At 33.0% G+C, this 16,852-nt stretch overlaps 1 protein-coding gene across 1 annotated transcript in view; it reads right to left on the bottom strand.

Moving 5' to 3' along the window:
• LOC149733976 (uncharacterized) overlaps window positions 1-16,852 on the bottom strand; it is a 29,003-nt gene that overhangs the window by 751 nt on the left and 11,400 nt on the right. The window contains exons 32-81 of the mRNA XM_089880762.1: window positions 16,146-16,299; window positions 15,995-16,077; window positions 15,774-15,927; window positions 15,632-15,714; window positions 15,348-15,501; window positions 15,198-15,280; window positions 14,981-15,134; window positions 14,843-14,925; window positions 14,614-14,767; window positions 14,417-14,536; window positions 13,340-13,516; window positions 13,208-13,290; window positions 12,961-13,114; window positions 12,818-12,900; window positions 12,600-12,753; window positions 12,461-12,543; window positions 12,101-12,254; window positions 11,942-12,024; window positions 11,729-11,882; window positions 11,586-11,668; window positions 11,160-11,313; window positions 10,970-11,052; window positions 10,752-10,905; window positions 10,613-10,695; window positions 9,277-9,430; window positions 8,666-8,748; window positions 7,559-7,712; window positions 6,459-6,541; window positions 5,349-5,502; window positions 5,201-5,283; window positions 4,988-5,141; window positions 4,849-4,931; window positions 4,608-4,761; window positions 4,449-4,531; window positions 4,231-4,384; window positions 3,634-3,716; window positions 3,321-3,474; window positions 3,178-3,260; window positions 2,187-2,340; window positions 2,050-2,132; window positions 1,780-1,933; window positions 1,638-1,720; window positions 1,429-1,582; window positions 1,291-1,373; window positions 1,034-1,187; window positions 893-975; window positions 675-828; window positions 536-618; window positions 199-352; window positions 63-145 (exon numbers count right to left, since the gene is read on the bottom strand). Of these exons, the coding sequence (XP_089736888.1) occupies window positions 63-145; window positions 199-352; window positions 536-618; window positions 675-828; window positions 893-975; window positions 1,034-1,187; window positions 1,291-1,373; window positions 1,429-1,582; window positions 1,638-1,720; window positions 1,780-1,933; window positions 2,050-2,132; window positions 2,187-2,340; window positions 3,178-3,260; window positions 3,321-3,474; window positions 3,634-3,716; window positions 4,231-4,384; window positions 4,449-4,531; window positions 4,608-4,761; window positions 4,849-4,931; window positions 4,988-5,141; window positions 5,201-5,283; window positions 5,349-5,502; window positions 6,459-6,541; window positions 7,559-7,712; window positions 8,666-8,748; window positions 9,277-9,430; window positions 10,613-10,695; window positions 10,752-10,905; window positions 10,970-11,052; window positions 11,160-11,313; window positions 11,586-11,668; window positions 11,729-11,882; window positions 11,942-12,024; window positions 12,101-12,254; window positions 12,461-12,543; window positions 12,600-12,753; window positions 12,818-12,900; window positions 12,961-13,114; window positions 13,208-13,290; window positions 13,340-13,516; window positions 14,417-14,536; window positions 14,614-14,767; window positions 14,843-14,925; window positions 14,981-15,134; window positions 15,198-15,280; window positions 15,348-15,501; window positions 15,632-15,714; window positions 15,774-15,927; window positions 15,995-16,077; window positions 16,146-16,299 (5,985 nt within the window). The remainder of the gene's footprint in view (window positions 1-62; window positions 146-198; window positions 353-535; window positions 619-674; window positions 829-892; window positions 976-1,033; window positions 1,188-1,290; window positions 1,374-1,428; window positions 1,583-1,637; window positions 1,721-1,779; window positions 1,934-2,049; window positions 2,133-2,186; window positions 2,341-3,177; window positions 3,261-3,320; window positions 3,475-3,633; window positions 3,717-4,230; window positions 4,385-4,448; window positions 4,532-4,607; window positions 4,762-4,848; window positions 4,932-4,987; window positions 5,142-5,200; window positions 5,284-5,348; window positions 5,503-6,458; window positions 6,542-7,558; window positions 7,713-8,665; window positions 8,749-9,276; window positions 9,431-10,612; window positions 10,696-10,751; window positions 10,906-10,969; window positions 11,053-11,159; window positions 11,314-11,585; window positions 11,669-11,728; window positions 11,883-11,941; window positions 12,025-12,100; window positions 12,255-12,460; window positions 12,544-12,599; window positions 12,754-12,817; window positions 12,901-12,960; window positions 13,115-13,207; window positions 13,291-13,339; window positions 13,517-14,416; window positions 14,537-14,613; window positions 14,768-14,842; window positions 14,926-14,980; window positions 15,135-15,197; window positions 15,281-15,347; window positions 15,502-15,631; window positions 15,715-15,773; window positions 15,928-15,994; window positions 16,078-16,145; window positions 16,300-16,852) is intronic.

Below are 16,852 nucleotides of genomic sequence, written 5' to 3'. Positions count from 1 at the left end.
GAAAGGTAATACAATAGTAGGACAACATCCACCAATAGCAACGGTGGTAATAATGTACAAACCAATTCCATAACATTCCAATCCTTTATCCTTGTCACCACCATCAGCTTCCATTCGAACCAGATCAAATTTGTTTAATATCCCTCTATATTAAAAAGAGCATATAAAAAACAATGCTTACAATAAAAATTTACATACCTAATAGTCAGCAAATCCAATGCCTCTGTTTCATTTGCTTCCAATTTAACTGGAGCTTTTGTTCCTTCACTTAAACAACCTTTCCATTCCCAAATGGTGGTAAGACATTCCACACTGTGTGGTCCATAATACGTGTCACAATTGTCAGGAAACACTGAAATCGAAATATTTGTTACTTTTTATGGACATATCAAACATCACGTAGATGGTTTTAGCTACTTGGTAGATGGTTTTAGCTACAAAACAGAGTTTGAAATTAAAGGAAGAAGAAGACCCATGAAAAGTCGTACGGTTATTATAAAAAACACAGTTTAAAAGTAAAACAAAAACATTTTACCTAAACCATAACAATTCAATTGATGATCAGCATTTCCACCATCTGCTGCTGATTTAACAGCTAACATATTTGCTTTTATTGCTCTGTAAACATAAATCACTTAATTAAAAAAGTAAGTTATTTCCAAACCAAAACTCACGTCAAATTTGAGGTTTTTAAAAAATCACTATCAGCGGTGGTGAGGTTGTTGGGAAATCTATAACCTTTTAGTTTGCAACCCACTTCTTCCCAAATTGTGATGAGACATTCAATAGAGTGAGGTCCGTGGTAAGAATCACAACTTTCAGGATAAACTGAAAGGTAAACCAATAGAACGCAAATAAACACAAATAGCATTGCTGTTAATAATGTACAAACCAATTCCATAACATTCCAATCCTTTATCTTTGTCACCACCATCAGCTTCGCTTCGAATGGTTTCAAAAATATCCAAAACTTCACTGTGGTTAAAATATTTAAAATGGAGACATAAGAAACATTATACCGATATACTCATACTTTACATTCAGCAAATCCAAGGCTGCTGTTTCATTTGTTTCTAGTTTATTTGGAGCTTTTGTTCCTTCACCTAAACAACCTTTCCATTCCCAGATAGTGGTAAGACATTCCACACTGTGTGGTCCGTAATACGTGTCACAATTGTCAGGAAACACTAAAGAATTTTTAAAAAGTACTGCAATATATTATGCAAATATGTTGTAAAAAATAAACTGGGCAATAAACTTAAAGAACAAACATTACATATCTTAACTTACCCAAGCCATAACAATTTAACTGATGATCATCATTTCCACCATCTGCTGCTAATTTTACACTTTCCATATTTCCTCTTACAGCTCTGTAAAAAAGCGTTATATTTTGAATGTTCATATTATATTTAAAAATAGGCGTACGTCAAATTCATGGATTTCAAAGCATCTGCATCAGCAGCTGTTAGATTTCCAGGATATCTGTAACCTTTGACTTTGCAATTCACTTCTTTCCAGATTGTAATAAGACAATCAATAGAGTGGGGTCCGTGATAAGAATCGCAATTTTCAGGATAAACTGAAAGGTAAACCAATAGAACGCAAATTAGCATTGCTGTTAATAATATACCAACCAACTCCATAACATTCCAATCCTTTATCTTTGTCACCACCATCAGCTTCCATTCGAATTGTTTCAAACCTAACCAAGACTTCACTGTATTTAAAATAACACATATTAAAAGTAAAAACTTGAATAAAGTAATGTTTACATACTCCATATTCAGCAAATCCAAGGCTTCTGTTTCATTTAATTCTAATTTAACTGGAGCTTTTGTTCCTTCAGCTAAACAACCTTTTGATTTCCAGATAGTAGTAAGGCATTCCACACTGTGTGGTCCGTAATACGAGTCACAATCACTTGGAAAAACTGAAAAAAATAAATACACACACACATTGCTTTCAGCTTGATCATACACAACACTACAAATCTCATGGTTGTAATAGAAATAGAGATATTAAACAATACAATGACAGTGGGATTACCAAATCCATAACAATTTAATTGATGATCATCATTTCCACCATCCGCTGCTGATTTTACACTTTCCATGTTTGCTCTTACAGCTCTGTTAAAAACTTTAATGTAGGCGCAAAATTATTTTCTAACCAAAACAAATTACGTTATATTTGAGTTTTTCAACGTATCAGTATCAGCAGTAGTGAGGTTGTTTGGAAATCTATAACCTTTCAGTTTGCAATCCACTTCTTCCCATATCGTGATCAGACAATCAATAGAGTGAGGTCCGTGATAAGAATCACAATTTTCAGGATAAACTAAATTGAAATACAATAGTAGGAACACATCCACCAATAGCAATGTTGCTAATACTAAAAACAATAGTCAGAAATTCATACGAATAGCAATGTTGGTAATAATGTACAAACTAGGGCTGTGGAAAAGTTAACAGTTAACCGGTTAACCGAACCTATTCGGTTAACCGCTAACGAAAAGTTCAAGTCGTTAACCGAACTATGACGTCATAGGGCATAAACGTATATCAATATCTGTCTTATTTACACGAAAGACACGTGTTCGTGTTCGTTGATTGTTGTTTTGCAATAAGACAGAGTGCGCAGGGACGCTGTTGCTTTGATCGTGCCCTACAACGGCGATTACGCCATCAATCTTGATTGTTAATACCGCAGGCTAACTAGTTTTGCAACATCATATTGGTGTAATACACAACTTAAATGTTTTCCTCAGCCAAGCAGCGTGTTTATTACGACAAAAGCAGGCATTCACACGTGGATTCATTGCATCATAATAGCGATTGTTTGACCTGGCAATTGATTACGACATAATAGCAATTCACACGTTAATAACTGCGTCATAATTGCAACTCACACGTTGATTATTTAGACGGCAGGTGCTTTAAACAGGTTTGAATACGAATAGGAAAGCAATACTTTAACGTTAAGAACGTTTGCCCATGTATTGCAAGCATAGTCCATACGTACGTCGTAAAGTTGCCTTTAAATTCGCGAAAGAAGAGCGATAAACAAGACGCTTTTATTAGGATTACACTTGTATCGGTTAACCGGTTAACCGGTTAAAACTGAACGGTTAACGGTTAAACAAAAATAGGGAAAATCCACAGCCCTAGTACAAACCAATTCCATAACATTCCAATCCTTTATCTTTATCACCACCATCAGCTTCCATTCGAACTAAGGTAAAATTATGCATAACCTCTCTGCAATGAAAACATTAAATGAAACTGTCAAATACATCAAAAAAAATTTATTCTGCTTACTCAACAATAAGCAAATCTAAAGCTTCTTTTTCAGCAGTGTTTAGTTTAACTGGAGCTTTGGTTCCCTCACTCAAACAACCTTTTGATATCCAAATAGTTGTAAGACACTCCACACTGTGTGGTCCATAGTATGTGTCACAATTTTCAGGAAACACTAAAATAATTACATATTCTATATTACTTTTAATGGACAGAAAGGGCAAAAAAAACTATTTGAGGGCTATGAATATTAATGATAATATAAATGAGACTAAAGTTAAGTTGTCCGAAATGGAGGTCTAATCAAAAAAGAGAGAGAAAAAAAATAATTTACCCAAGCCATAACAATTTAACTGATGATCATCATTTCCGCCATCTGCTGCTAATTTTACACCTTTCATGTTTCCTCTTACAGCTCTATAAAGAAGCAAACAGTTATTTGTCACTTAAGATGTAATGGCCTCGTTACAATATGACAAAACATTCATTCTATTGTTATTGTTTATAGCTCTGTACATTTATTGAATTTTATCAAATTTTTCCAGACTGTAGCGATACCATTTCGGCACCTATTAACAAAATTAATAGAGATCATTTTATATTTGCTAAATTTGCTTTTTCTGTATGACTTTACTAACAGTGTATAAATGTATCATTGTATGACAGTCAGGAGTTATAAAAAAAAATATATATGAGATGCAACATACCTTACATACAAACTACAAATAAAGCTGAATGTGATTTAGTAATAAGAATCGAAAGCTCTTTCGGCCCAAACAGGCAAGAAAATTAGTAAACCAGTGAAAAAATAAAAAATAATTACAATTATACACAACATTATATAACTGAAACGTTTTTCTACAGATGAGCAAAACAAAACTATATACAACACTGGTAGCTTTTGACTATTAAATTATTTAACTTAACTTACGTCAAATTTAAAAACTTTAAAACATTGGCATCTGTAATTGTGAGGTTGCCAGGATATCTATAACCTTTGACTTTGCAATCCACTTCTTCCCAAATTGTGATGAGACAGTCAATGGAGTGAGGTCCGTGGTAAGAATCACAATTCTCAGGATAAACTAAAAGGTAATACAATAGTAGGGCAACATCCACCAATAGCAACGGTGGTAATAATGTACAAACCAATTCCATAACATTCCAATCCTTTATCTTTGTCACCACCATGAGCTTCGACTTGAACTAATTCGAAATTATCCAAAACCTCACTAAAGTTGGAGTTAACATTTTAGGAAAATAAAAAGTTAATTACATCAAATTACAGATAACTGCAAACAAACTTACTCTACAGTGAGCAAATCCACAGCTTCTTTATCAGCATGATCTAATTTAACTGGGGCTTTGGTTCCTTCATTTAAACAACCTTTCCATTCCCAGATGGTTGTAAGACATTGAACACTGTGTGGTCCGTAATATGTGTCACAGTTGTCGGGAAATACTAAAACAGGAGTAAAAACAATTCCTTACTTACTGATTAGTTCTTTGTAATACAATGAAAGAACAAAAATACTACAACTCAACTTACCCAAGCCATAACAGTTTAACTGATGATCATCATTTCCGCCATCTGCTGCTAATTTTACACTTTCCATATTTCCTCTTACAGCTCTGTAAAGCAGCATTATATATTAGATGTTCATATAAACTGAAACAACGCAACTTACGATAGATTTAAAGATTTCATAGCATCTGCATCAGCAGTTGTAAGGTTGCCGGGATATCTGTAACCTTTGACTTTGCAATCCACTTCTTCCCAAATTGTGATGAGACATTCAATAGAATGAGGTCCGTGATAAGAATCACAGTTCTCTGGATAAACTGAAACATAGTATTGAGCAATTTTATACCAATAGCAATGCTTTTAATAATGTACAAACCAATTCCATAACATTCCAATCCTTTTTCTTTATCACCACCATCAGCTTCCATTCGAACCATTTCAAAATTATTTAAAACCTCACTGCGCATAAAATAGTTAATCAAGTATATTTAGTTGTAAAGTCAAAAAATACCCTTAATACATACTCAACATTTAGCAAATCCAAAGCACTTGTCTCATCTGTATCTAATTTTGCCGGAGCTTTTGTTCCTTCGCTTAAACAACCCTTTGATATCCAGATAGTTGTAAGGCAATCCACACTGTGTGGTCCATTGTATGTGTCACAATTTTCAGGAAACACTAAAAAATATTGTGTAAAACAACAATTACTGGGGTAATGCTTCTGCTTTATATTAGGTCTACTACATGTCCAATTCTAGTTGTTATTATAGAACAGAGGCTCCCAAACCTATTTTATCGCGGCCAATATGTGAAATCATAATTATGCGTCGGGCAAGGTTTTCCTTGCTACATTGGCGACGCGACTTGTATTGGCCAAAGTTTGGTTATAACGAATACTGTTAGATAGGTCAGGAAGTTCGACACATATGCTGGTAATAAACATGGCTTTTAGAACAGATTAAACTACGTACTTGCGAAGTAAAAGACAAAGTTTCACAGTATTTTTGTTGAATCATGCTGCGATATTAACCCCTATACCAGAGTAACAAGCGTATAAGGTTGGTCATAACTATTTTTGTGATGTAACAAAGACAATGTAAATTATTACAGAAATCAATAAAACATTTTTAGACGATTTTTTAAAGTAATATGTTCATTTGTGAACGTATGCCATCGGTAATTTTAAAGTCCTTTGAGGGCCATTTATTTTGCTTCTGCGGGCCGCGGTTTTGGAACCCCTGTTATAGAACCTTTATTATAGAAACAAATGTTTAATTAATTAGACATTAGTGTAAAAGCATTTGTAAAGTGCCTTTTTAAGAAGCAATGAAACATAAAATAGCTAATTGTTGTATACTCATATGGGCAATAACACAAAACAAATTTGTATTATTTTGAGCCAAAATATTTATAAAAAACAAATGTCACAAACATACACACATTTAAACATAAACCTAGGAAAGTTACAAGGAAGAAGTTTACAATCTGTGTTTCTACAATGAAAACCAATATTTCCACAAAAAATCAGCAGATATTACTAAGAGTTGAAACAAACAGAACAAACGAACAAATTTTATAAAGATACGGATAGTCATACTTACACACTATTTATCAATTCAAATATTTATATTTACCAGTTCCATAACAATTCAATTGATGATCATCATTTCCACCATCTGCTTCTGATTTCACACCTTCCATGTTCTCTCTTATAGCACTGATCATCGAAAATCGTAAATACCCCTGTTCTAAATTAACATGCACCTTTTAAAACCTACGTTAAATTAGCTGTCTTTAAAATATTTGCTTCTGCACTTGTAAAGTTTCCAGGGTATCTATAACCTTTGACTTTGCAACCCACTTCTTCCCAGATTGTGATGAGACAATCAATAGAATGAGGTCCGTGATATGAATCACAATTTTCAGGATAAACTGTAAGGTAATACAATAGTACGACAACATCCACCAACAGCAACAGTGGTAATAATGTACAAACCAATTCCATAACATTCCAATCCTTTATCTTTGTCACCACCATCAGCTTCCATTCGAATTGTTTCAAAATTATCCAAAACTTCCCTTGGGGAAACAATAAACAAAATGGAGAATTTAATTGAAAATTACAAATAAGGTAACACTTACCGTGTGTTTAGCAAATCCAAAGCTTCTTTTTCAGCTATGTCTAGTTTAACTGGAGCTTTTGATCCTTCACTCAAACAACCTTTTGATATCCAAATAGTGGTAAGACATTCCACACTGTGTGGTCCATAGTATGTGTCACAATTTGCGGGAAACACTAAAAAGTTACACGTATAATATTACAATTGAAAAAAATGGAAAAACCCTGCGACAATGAATACTTGTATACCTACCAACCATTATTAAAAATCTATTGTTTCTGATAATATCCTAAAATACAAATTTCATTAACATATTTACTAATTGAGAATGCTCAAATCTCTTAAACATATAACTTACAAAAGAAGTATTGATGAGTAACCAGTGTACTTGCTGGTGCAATTTAGATGGTTTAATTAAAAAAGGAAATATCAACATAATGTAAATTTACCAAAACCATAACAATTTAACTGATGATCAGCATTTCCACCATCAGCTGCTGATTTCACACTTTCCATGTTTTTCCTTACAGCTCTGTGAAAAAGCGTTATACAAGGGATACGGATGAAACTTTTGTTACCAAGTTATTGTTAAACCAAAATTTTACAAAACTAACGTCAGGTTTGTTGATTTCAAAGCATCAGCATCAGCAGTTGTTAGATTGCCAGGGTATCTGTAACCTTTGACTTTACAATCCACTTCTTCCCAGATTGTAACAAGACAAGGAATGGAGTGAGGTCCGTGAAATGAATCACAATTTTCAGGATATACTAAATTTAATATGTTAACTGTAATTATTAAAATAAAAACACTAAGTTACAAACCAATTCCATAACATTCTAATCCTTTATCTTTGTCACCCCATCTGCTTCCATTCGAATTATTTCAAAATTTGCCAAAATCTCACTGTGAATAAAATATTTATTACAAGTTGCGGATTCTATTGATAATCTTAGAAACAACCACGTCACTTTATACTTACTCAGTATCCAATAAATCCAAAGCACTCTTTTCAGCTCCTTCTAATTTAACGGAGCTTTTGTTCCTTCACTTAAACAACCTTTCCATTCCCAGATAGTTGTAAGGCATTCACACTGTGTGGTCCATAGTATGTATCACAATTGTCAGGAAACACTGCAAATAATACGAAATACATGTATTAGTAATAAAGGCTCCACAAAATAAAACCTTACACGATATTAACTAATAGGTAGAAACAAATACAAACCATAATTTAGAAACAAAAACTCTGAATAAACTTTAAAAAAATAAGATATTGTTAAAGGATCGCATTCCATACCTGACAGAACATAACATACTTAGAGACAAGCAAAACCAGCTTAAATGGCTACTGCAAAAAGTTTACCTATTCCATAACAATTTAATTGATGATCATCATTTCCATTATCCGCTGCTGATTTTACACTTTCCATATTTTCCCTTACAGCTCTGTTATAAAAACAGCATATATTGAATGCCTATATTATGTTTAAAAATTAGGCTCACGTCAAGTTCATGGATTTCAAAGCATCTGCATCAGCAGTTGTTAGATTGCCAGGATATCTGTAACCTTTGACTTTGCAATCCACTTCTTCCAGATTGTGATGAGACAATTGATGGAGTGAAGACCATGATATGAATCACAATTCTCAGGATAAACTGAAATAAAAAAACAAGAGTACAACAATATGCACTACTCAAATTGCTGTAATAATCTACAAACCAATTCCATAACATTCCAATCCTTTATCTTTGTCACCACCATCAGCTTCCATTCGAATTGTTTCAAAATTATCCAAAATTTCCCTTAGGGAAATAAAGAAATAAAATTAAGAGCCTATTTTGGTGGAGTTTTATGACTCATCATGCGGCACCACTCCATGCTGGTGATGTAGACAATTTACTTAAACATTGACAGCTGACAGAACTGATTGAATTAACAACGCTGCAGTTAATTTACCTTTTGTTGTTTTTTTACTGAGAGCCGATTACTGATTAGTGATTACTAATCTACTTGAATAATATAATAGATATTATATTTGAAAGAGGTACCTTACAAGAATATTTAAAAAGAAAATAAACCTGGATTACGCTGTTGTTACCAATTTATCGTATATCGCATCTTCATATGATAGGTCGCATCTTCCACTAATAGAATAAAATCAAAGAAGCCGAAAAACTGAATGTTTGATTAACAAGTAATCAGGTGGCACAATATAGCCCACCAAACATTTGACTAAATGGTGGGAGTCCTATTTGTGGAATCGGTGAAACATCTTAGCGATTGGTACGGTGCCCAAACTATCAACCATTAAAAATAACATTAATACACACTCTGTGTTCAGTAAATCCAAAGCCCCTTTTTCAGGTACATCCAGTTTAACTGGAGCTTTTGTTCCTTCACCTAAACAACCTTGCCATTTCCAGATAGTTGTAAGACATTCCACACTGTGTGGTCCATAATACGTGTCACAATTGTCGGGAAACACTGGAAACAAATATTACAAATTTCATTGTTTTAACTTGGCAAAAAGCCCTACACACCATCTAGAAACATACAGGTACATTATTTTACATGCCGGTTAATTTAAATAAAATAGCAACACCAATAATAGCGCCACATGCCCACCACTCTGGTTTCAAGTTTTGTTGTTTCTTTTGCTTTGTTAGGTTTTCCTTTGGTTAAGTCCTATTTTTTTAATTTATAATGGTACTGTAAATGGGTTTGAGTTTTGTTATTTAAAATATACAAAATGATCTACTAGGTTTCTACATAGTATATAGTTACCTATTCCATAACAATTTAACTGATGATCATCATTTCCATTATCAGCTGCTGATTTTATACTTTCCATGTTTGCTCTTACAGCTCTGTTGATTGATAAAATATATTACTAAGTTATTAGTGAATATTATTTATAAAACTAACGTTAAGTTTGTTGATTTCAAATAATCAGCATCTGCAGCTGTTAGATTGCCAGGATATCTAAAACCTTTGACTTGCAATCCACTTCTTCCCATATCGTGATAAGACAATTAATAGAGTGAGGTCCGTGATATGAATCACAATGCTCAGGATAAACTAAATCAAAATAGAGTAAACATAAACTGTTATTATTTGAATAAAAATACAATGTACACTACAAACCAATTCCATAACATTCTAATCCTTTATCTTTGTCTCCATTATCAGCTTCCATTCGAATTATTTCAAAATTTGCCAAAATCTCACTGTAAACACAATAATTATTAGCAGTTGCTGATTCCATTAATAATCCTACAAACAACTATGTTTGTTACATTATACTTACTCAGAAGTCAATAAATCCAAAGCACTCTTTTCAGCTGCTTCTAATTTAACGGGAGCTTTTGTTCCCTCAGCTAAACAACCTTTCCATTCCCAGATAGTGGTAAGACATTCCACACTGTGTGGTCCGTAATACGTGTTACAATTGTCAGGAAACACTACAAATAACAACATGCACATTACTAGTAGAAGTAGCAATAGATGATCTAAATCTGCAGAGGTATCAACTTAAAGGGTAACTTCTTATGTAAATCGTAATCCCTGGCACCTAAATAACATACTGTAGAAGCATATGAAAAGAGACACTTCAAAGAAACTTCTATAGCTTTGTGAAAACTAATCTTTACAACAAAGAATTTTTACCAAATCCATAACAGTTTAACTGATGATCATCATTTCCGCCATCTGCTGCTAATTTTACACTTTCCATATTTCCTCTTACAGCTCTGTGAAAAAACGTCATATATTGGATGTTCATATTAAATGTAAAAATTCAACTAACGTCAAATTCATGGATTTCAGAGCATCTGCATCAGCAGTTGTTAGATTGCCAGGATATCTATAACCTTTGACCTTGCAATCCACTTCTTCCCAGATTGTGATGAGACATTCAATAGAGTGAGGTCCGTGATATGAATCACAATTTTCAGGATAAACTGAAAGGTAACACAACAGTAGGGCAACATCCACCAACAGCAACGGTGGTAATAATGTACAAACCAATTCCATAACATTGCAATCCTTTATCTTTGTCACCACCATCAGCTTCCATTCGAATTATTTCAAAATTTTCCAAAATCTCACTGTGAATAAAATATTTATTAGAAGTTGCATATTCTATTGATAATCTTAGAAACAACTAAAAAATAAAGAATTTAATTAGAAAGTTAAAAATAAGGTAACTACTAACAGTGTATTTAGCAAATCCAAAGCTTCTTTTTCAGCTGTATCTAATTTAACTGGAGCTTTTGATCCTTCATCTAAACAACCTTGCCAGATCCAGATAGTTGTAAGACATTCCACACTGTGTGGTCCGTAATATGTGTCACAGTTTTTAGGAAACACTGCAAACATTACACAATAAACTTTGTAATCAAAATTGCGTTAATAACATTCGCAATCCTTGTAAAAGTAGGTAGTTGTATATCTACCAACTAATGCAACTATTATTACGAATCTAAAAATACAAATATCATTAACATGTTTACTAATTGGAATGCTCAAATCTCTCAAACATATAACTTACAAAAGAAGTATTGGTAAATAACCAGTGTACATGCTGGTGCAATTTAAATGGTTTAATTAAAAAAAGGAAATATCAACATGATGTATTTACCAAAACCATAACAATTTAATTGATGATCAGCATTTCCACCATCAGCTGCTGATTTTACATTTTCCATGTTTTCCCTTACAGCTCTATGGATTGATACAACTTATGTTACCAAGTTATTAGTATAACAAGTGATTAAAACTAACGTCAAATTTTGTGATTTCAAATACTCAGCATCTGCAGCTGTTAGATTTCCAGGAAATCTATAACCTTGAACTTTGCAATCCACTCCTTCCCAGATTGTGATAAGACAATTAATTGAGTGAGGTCCGTGATATGAATCACAATTTTGAGGATAAACTAAATTCATGGGGTGTTAACGGAATTTTTTTTTTTTTTAAATGATATACACTACCAACCAATTCCATAGCACTCCAATCCTTTATCTTTGTCACCACCATCTGCTTCCATTCGAATTATTTCAAAATTTGCCAAAATCTCACTGTAAATAAAATATTTATTAGAAGTTGCGGATTTTATTGATAATCTTAGAAACAACTACGTCACTTTATACTTACTCAGTATTCAATAAATCCAAAGCACTCTTTTCAGCTCCTTCTAATTTAACGGGAGCTTTTGTTCCTTCACTTAAACAACCTTTCCATTCCCAGATAGTTGTAAGGCATTCCACACTGTGTGGTCCATAGTATGTGTCACAATTGTCAGGAAACACTGCAAATAATACAAAATACATTTATTAGTAATAAAGGGTCTACAAAATGAAACTTTACAAGATATCTAACTAATAGGTAGAAACAAATACAAAGCATAATTTAGAAACAAAAACTCTGAATAAACTTCGCATTCCATACCTGACAGAACATAACATACTTAGAGACAAGCAAAACCAGCTTAAATGGCTACTGCAAAAAGTTTACCTATTCCATAGCAATTTAATTGATGATCATCATTTCCATTATCCGCTGCTGATTTTACACTTTCCATATTTTCCCTCACAGCTCTGGAAAAAGCGCTGTATATGGAATGTAAAATTTTATTTAAAATTACTCAACTTACGTCAAATTCATGAATTTCAAAGCATCTGCATCAGCAGTTGTTAGATTGCCAGGATATCTGTAACCTTTGACTTTACAATCCACTTCTTCCCAAATTGTGATGAGACAATCAATAGAATGAGTTCCGTGGTAAGAATCACAATTTTCAGGATAAACTGAAGAGAAATAGAATGATACACAAATATGTACCAATAACAATGCTGTTAATAATATCCAAACCAATTCCATAACATTCCAATCCTTTATCTTTGTCACCACCATCAGCTTCCATTCGAATCATTTCAAATTCATCCAAAACTTCACTAAAGTAAGTTTTAACAGTTTAATTACATCAAAATACATATAACTTCAAACAAACTTACTCTACAGTGAGCAAATCCACAGCTTCTTTATCAGCATCATCTAATTTAACTGGGGCTCTGGTTCCTTCACCTAAACAACCTTTCCATTCCCAGATGGTTGTAAGACATTGAACACTGTGTGGTCCGTAATATGTGTCACAGTTGTTAGGAAATACTGAAAAATGATTTTAAAAACCACTTAATAAACCTAAAAAAATGCAATGTCAAATCAAAAATAGAGTTTGTTGTAAAAAAAAGACGAACTCACCTAAACCATAACAATTCAACTGATGATCCTCATTTCCGCCATCTGCAGCTGATTTAACACTTTCCATGTTTTTCCTTACCGCTCTGTGACAAAAAACACTTATTTGAGCAATTTTATTAAACCTCACCTTACGATAAGTTTGAAGATTTTAAAACAGCAGCGTCAGCAGTTGTGAGGTTGTTGGGAAATCTATAACCTTCAAGTTTGCAATCCACTTCTTCCCATATTGTGATGAGACAATCAATAGAGTGGGGTCCGTGATAAGAATCACAATTCTCAGGATAAACTGAAACAAAATACATTAGCCAATAGCAATGTTGTAAATAATGTACAAACCAATTCCATAACATTCCAATCCTTTATCTTTGTCACCACCATCAGCTACCACTCGAAGTGTTTCAAAATTATCCAAAATTTCACTTTAAAGATAATAAATAGAACAAATTATTTACACTGCCTTAAAAACAACAAACATGACATACATACTTTACATTCAGCCTATCCAAAGCCTCTTTTTCAGCTATATCTAGTTTAACCGGAGCTTTAGTTCCTTCACTTAAACAACCCTTTGATTCCCATATGGTAGTAAGGCACTCCACACTGTGCGGTCCATAGTATGTGTCACAATTAACAGGAAACACTGGAAGAATTACACATAGCATATAACTTAAAATATATATTGCACCTAAGAAAAGAAATAACCAGTGAAACTACTACCTTTAAATAAAGTAAATCACAAAACAAATTAATACACAAGCAATATAAACAAATCATAGAAACCTGTATTACAATGATAATAAGCAGCGGAAGTGTTGGAAAACAAATATGTAAAAAATACCACCAAAATATTAACTTATAATAACAACTATAAACACATAGGACATATTATGTACCAGTTCCATAACAATTCAATTGATGATCAGGACTTCCACCATCTGCCGCTGATTTAACACTTTGCATGTTTTCTGTTATACCTCTGTTGATTGATAAAACTTAAATTACTACAATAGAAACAAGCATAAACTTACGTTAAATTCATGAATTTCAGAGCATTAGCATCAACAGCTGTTAGATTGCCAGGATATCTGTAACCTTTGACTTTGCAATCTACTTCTTCCCAGATTGTGATGAGACAATCAATAGAGTGGGGTCCGTGATAAGAATCACAATTTTCAGGATAAACTGAAAAGTAATACAATAGTAGGACAACATCCACCAATAGCAACGGTGGTAATAATGTACAAACCAATTCCATAACATTCCAATCCTTTATCTTTGTCACCACCATCAGCTTCCATTCGAATTATTTCAAAACTATCTAAAACCTCACTAAAGTTGGAGTTAACAATTTAGGAAAATAAACAGTTTAATTACATCAAAATACAAATAACTGCAAACAAACTTACTCTACAGTGAGCAAATCCACAGCTTCTTTATCAGCATCATCTAATTTAACTGGGGCTTTTGTTCCTTCACCTAAACAACCTTTCCATTCCCACATAGTGGTAAGGCATTCCACACTGTGTGGTCCGTAATACGCAGCACAAGTTTGGGGAAAGACTAACAAAATAAGCATAGGTTGCAGTTAATGCACAGACTATAAAAATTTTGCGAACAACAAATACACAAATTTACCTAAACCATAACAATTTAATTGATGATCACCATTTCCATTATCAGCTGCTGATTTTACACCTTCCATATTTTCTGTTACAGCTCTGCAGGAAAAAAAATATTTTTTAAAGTAAAAACTATTTCAAAACTGAAACTCACGTCAAATTTGAGTGTTTTAAAGCATTAGCATCAGCAGTTGTAAGATTGCCAGGATATCTGTAACCTTTGACTTTGCAATCCACTTCTTCCCATATTGTGATAAGACAATCAATAGAGTGAGGTCCATGATAAGAATCACAATTTTCAGGATAAACTGAAATGTATAACAATAGTGGGCAAATTAATACCAATAGCAATGCATTTAATATGTACAAACCAATTCCATAACATTCCAATCCTTTATCTTTGTTACCACCATGAGCTTCAACTTGAATTGATTGAAAATTACTTGAAATTTGACTGCATGAACCCAGAAATAATAAGAGTAATCTATATGTAAAACAAATTGTAAATTGTGATAACTTACTCAACATTTAGCAAATCAAGAGCATCCTTTTCATTTTCATCAAGTTTAATTGGTGCCTTGGTGCCTTCACTTAAACAACCTTTTGATTCCCAGATAGTTGTAAGGCATTCCACACTGTGTGGTCCATAGTATGTGTCACAATTTTGAGGAAACACTAAAAGAATTAGATTTTATACTAATATTTCTGACAAGAATAAGTTCTAAAATTAAAAAGTTAAGCAAGGAGGAATCAGATAAACGTAGTACCAGAAAATCACAAAAATAAATAAGTGTTATATATTTACCAGTTCCATAACAATTCAATTGATGATCAACATTTCCACTATCGGCCGCAGACTTTACTGCTTCCATGTTTTCTCTTACAGCACTGCTTGTTAATACAAAGATTTAAAGTACAATTATACAAACAAATGAACCTAAACGCACGTTAAATTGAAGTTTTTTAAAGTATTAGCTTCTGCTCTTGTGAGGTTGCTAGGGTATCGATAACCTTTGGCCTTGCAATCCACTTCTTCCCAAATTGTGATGAGACAATCAATAGAGTGGGGTCCGTGATAAGAATCACAATTTTCAGGATAAACTAAATCAAAATAGAGTAATAGTAGGGCAACATCCACTAATAGCAACGGTGGTAATAATGTACAAACCAATTCCATAACATTCCAATCCTTTATCTTTATCACCACCATCAGCTTCCATTCGAACCGTTTCGAACTTTGTGAAAACTTCACTGTGAGAAAATAACTGTTACAGATCCAATATTTGATTAAGGAAACCACAAAGTACAAAAAAACTTACTTAACGTGTAACAAATCTAAAGCATTTTTTTCAGCTGTATCTAGCTTATCCGGAGCTTTTGTTCCTTCACTTAAACAACCTTTTGATTCCCAGATAGTTGTAAGACATTCAACACTGTGTGGTCCATGGTATGTGTCGCAAAATTCGGGAAACACTGAAAAAAAATTTTTTGCACATAGATTCCTAGTAATAAAATTTTGATTTGAGCAAAATATTTTAATAGTTTATACAAACAGCTACCAACTGTAAAACCAACATGATTCTCTAAACCTTAAACACTTTAATGTCTGATTTAATGTCAAGTAAACAAACAGTCATATAAAGACACAGTAAGGAGTAGAACATTTAAAGCAAAGAAATATTGAGCTTAAACTTATCTGTATTAGATACAGAGAACAAGCTTACAGTACTTGCATAAGTATACAACCAACTTTGAAAAAGAAAAATTAAATACTAAATAAAAAACAATTTTACTGTTTTTATTAACTGGTTAGTTAATAAAATTATATGTTATAGAAATAAAAAATATATATAACAAATTTTGAAGCAAAATTTCTGACAGAAAAATTGACTACACATAAGTACGGTCCACTAGTTTTAATTGTCAACATTTTAAAAATTCACTGTGGAACTGGTCGATTAATTTAAACCATCTTCACCACCAATGTTTGAGCTAAACAACATGTTTAGGGGCAGTTGGGATTAAT

Source organism: Ciona robusta, chromosome 7, assembly GCF_009617815.1.
Source record: "Ciona robusta chromosome 7, ASM961781v2".
Classification (NCBI taxonomy): Eukaryota; Metazoa; Chordata; class Ascidiacea; order Phlebobranchia; family Cionidae; genus Ciona; species Ciona robusta.
This window is presented reverse-complemented; position numbering and strand designations above follow the sequence as displayed.